General features: G+C 40.2%; 1 protein-coding gene across 1 annotated transcript; it reads right to left on the bottom strand.

Moving 5' to 3' along the window:
* Window positions 1-825: 825 nt before the first annotated feature.
* On the bottom strand, window positions 826-2,989 carry LOC125527836 (the record flags this gene model as incomplete). Its single annotated transcript, XM_048692347.1, has 2 exons — window positions 826-1,549; window positions 2,974-2,989. Coding segments are annotated over 2 exons (342 nt in total), but the record flags the coding sequence as incomplete, so codon positions are not given.
* Window positions 2,990-2,994: the final 5 nt, after the last annotated feature.

Genomic DNA, 2,994 nt, shown 5'->3' with positions numbered 1-2,994 from the left:
TTACTATTGAGGAGCCCTCTACTCCCAAATTTTATTTGAATGAAGCTAATACGCGTTGATACATAAATTAAGTTTCCAGTTACTCATACAAAAAACGTATACAACACTATCCAACAGGAAACACTGGATATACTATCCAACAGGAAACACTGGATAAGATAGCGTAACCGGTGTTCTTTTGTACATCCGGTTAGATTTTTTTGCTAACTCAAGGCTTAGAGGTCCTCCACGTTCCTTGAGGTTCCACATCTTCTCATCATTTTTACCTTCTATGTTGACCCTGTTTGTTGGACCTGGATATAACTAGTAGCTTGATTACATTGAGATGTAACTCTGACATATACACCACTTTGTGCACACAGAATCCAATCCACCTTCTGTTTCCGGTGGTCCCGTTGCCTATCATTCCTAACAATCTTTACCATTTTCCCGATCAACGCGCTTGAGCAATATTATTAGAGCATACAATTACAATTCGAGATGAACACATGGCACCAAAACTCCACTTATATAAGACATGCAACATGGTAGAGAAGAACATGAAGACTTTATGTAAGAGGGTGAACTCTGCCAAAGTTTCGAGAGTTGGCAAAGGCAGATATTTCATTTATTGTGGACATGTTAGGTTGAAAACTTGAATTCTCTGTTTAGTAGAAGAAAGAAAGCACGAGCATATAAGTTGTCTATCACAATACCATGCACAGTTCAAATGGAAAAGTACAGAGTTTGGACAAGTCTGTGGGAGTTTCCCTTTCTTTGACAGTCTCTTCAGTAGCCACTTGATTGAAATATCATCTCAAATAAATATATACTACACCGTCTTCATGTCAAACAGTCAAAATATCATGAGAATTTGGGGAAAACAGAATGTCACAACTCATCAACAACTATCCAATCCACAACTCTGTAGAAATAAGAACAATTCCTTCTTCACTACCATAATTCATAAACAACAACCAAGAAACTGGTCACCCTTTAAAGACTTACAGGTGATGAGTGTCATTCTATGGCCATTTTAACGCAATGCTGACAAACAGCTATGGACGTTGCTGACAAACCCAATATAAATTACCTATGGACAAGGGAACTCGTCGTGGCACGAAGTGAGGCAAGGTCACCAGAAGTGAAACCCTTTTTCCTTGCCTCTATCACCGAGGGAGGGTATTTGTAATGAGATCTCTATTGGTTGGCATGCTGTATTCATCACCATCCTCCAGTGTTCGTTACTGATTCCGGTGTGGTTTGACATTGCCTGGTTTCCATCCAAGTTCCCGAGCTCTTTCCTCCCACAAAGCAGTTAATTTCCTTTGACCGAGCAGCGACTCGGCTGACTTCTCCCTAGCTTCTTCACATGTATCCATACCTGAACTGCATTTGTCAGCCTCCTTTTGATACTGCGAAGCTAGTTTTTTAGCCTCGAGCAACTTTACATCGGCTTGTTGCTGAGCTTCTGTTGCTTCCTCCTCTCTCTGCTTTAGCTCTTCTATTAGTAACTCTGTTTCCTCACCGGAAGCATGATTCTTGACCTCTTTGAATTGCTTGGCACAGTCTGGAAACATCAGAAGCAATAATAACCAGTTAATCCAGTCACAAGATAATTACAAGATATGCTATGGAATATACGTGACCTTGGGTGCTTCGTTGAACTACTTAGCATAATATCCAAGTCAAGACTAACTGTAAACATGGAGAAAAATAACTGAGCTACTTGGTTAAACTACTAATGAAACAGAGTATATCATGGATACAAACTAATTACAGAGTGTGGAGAGAACAATAAACATAAGAAAATATTTCCACATGTAGCAACTAGAGCAGTAGACATCTTTCAGACTATAAGGACAAAGGAAGGCATCGCAGATTGAACTTGAGAATCAAAGAACAAATATTGCAATGCTCATATGTGATAGCACCAAGACAAGACAGGCATCAACCTTTCAGTATCATGGCATGTTATACATTCAACTCTATCTTGTTTAGTGAAATACACAATTACTCCCAGTATAAGGCTACAATGTGAACCAATGTTCTGACTTCTGAATAACTGAAAACTTCTTGGCCTCACCCCCAAATTTCAAGCATAGCTCAAGTTATAATCGATCAGCCATGGCAAGGCCAGGCATAGAAAATCTGATGCATAATAAGCATTGAACAAACTGAGGAAGTTAAGCCATACATACTTGTTAGGACATTCAGATCACAGGTTAGAATGCCCCCAATAAATGAAAGTCGACAGATCCCATAATTTACATATCATGCCAAGTTCTTAGCCTATCCACAGTACTACCATGTCCCATCCACAGCAGAAAGCAATACTAGTTAAACAACTGACAAGGCAGACAGTGTCATGGATACAATCTAATTTAAGAGTGCAAAGAGAACATAAACATAAGAAAAGATTTCCAGTTTTCCACGAATAGCAACTAGAGCACCACACATCTTTGAGTAGACTAAGGACAAAGGATGCTACCCCAGGTGGAGCTTGAGAATCGAATAACAAATAGTATTAAAATGCTCATACGTGATAGCACCGACACAAGATTTCAGTAGCATGTCATGTTATACATTCAATTTTATCTTGTTCAGTGACCATACATAATTACTCCTAAATAAAGCTACAACCTGAACCCGTGTTATGACTTCTGAATAAGTGAAAACATCGTGGTCGCACACCCAAATTTCAAGTATGCTTATAATTATAACAAACTGAGCAAGCTAAACTGTGCATTATTGTAGGACATTCAAGTCACAGATTAGAGTCCCTCAAAAAAACTCTACAGATCCCCTAATTTACATATCGTTCTAAGTTCTCAGCCTATCCACAGTCCTACCGTGTCCCGTCCCGTCCACAGCAGAACGCAATTTTGAGCGGTTACAAACGCATTGCTCGCACAGCACAGAAATGTTGCACGGGGAAGGCAGGGAAAGATCTGGGCGGGTAGGTCGGGCACCGACAGCAAGAGGGGTGGGTACCTTCCGGGAGCTGGAGCAGCG

Source organism: Triticum urartu, unplaced genomic scaffold (assembly GCF_003073215.2).
Source record: "Triticum urartu cultivar G1812 unplaced genomic scaffold, Tu2.1 TuUngrouped_contig_4449, whole genome shotgun sequence".
In the NCBI taxonomy this organism is placed as follows: Eukaryota; Viridiplantae; Streptophyta; class Magnoliopsida; order Poales; family Poaceae; genus Triticum; species Triticum urartu.
This window is presented reverse-complemented; position numbering and strand designations above follow the sequence as displayed.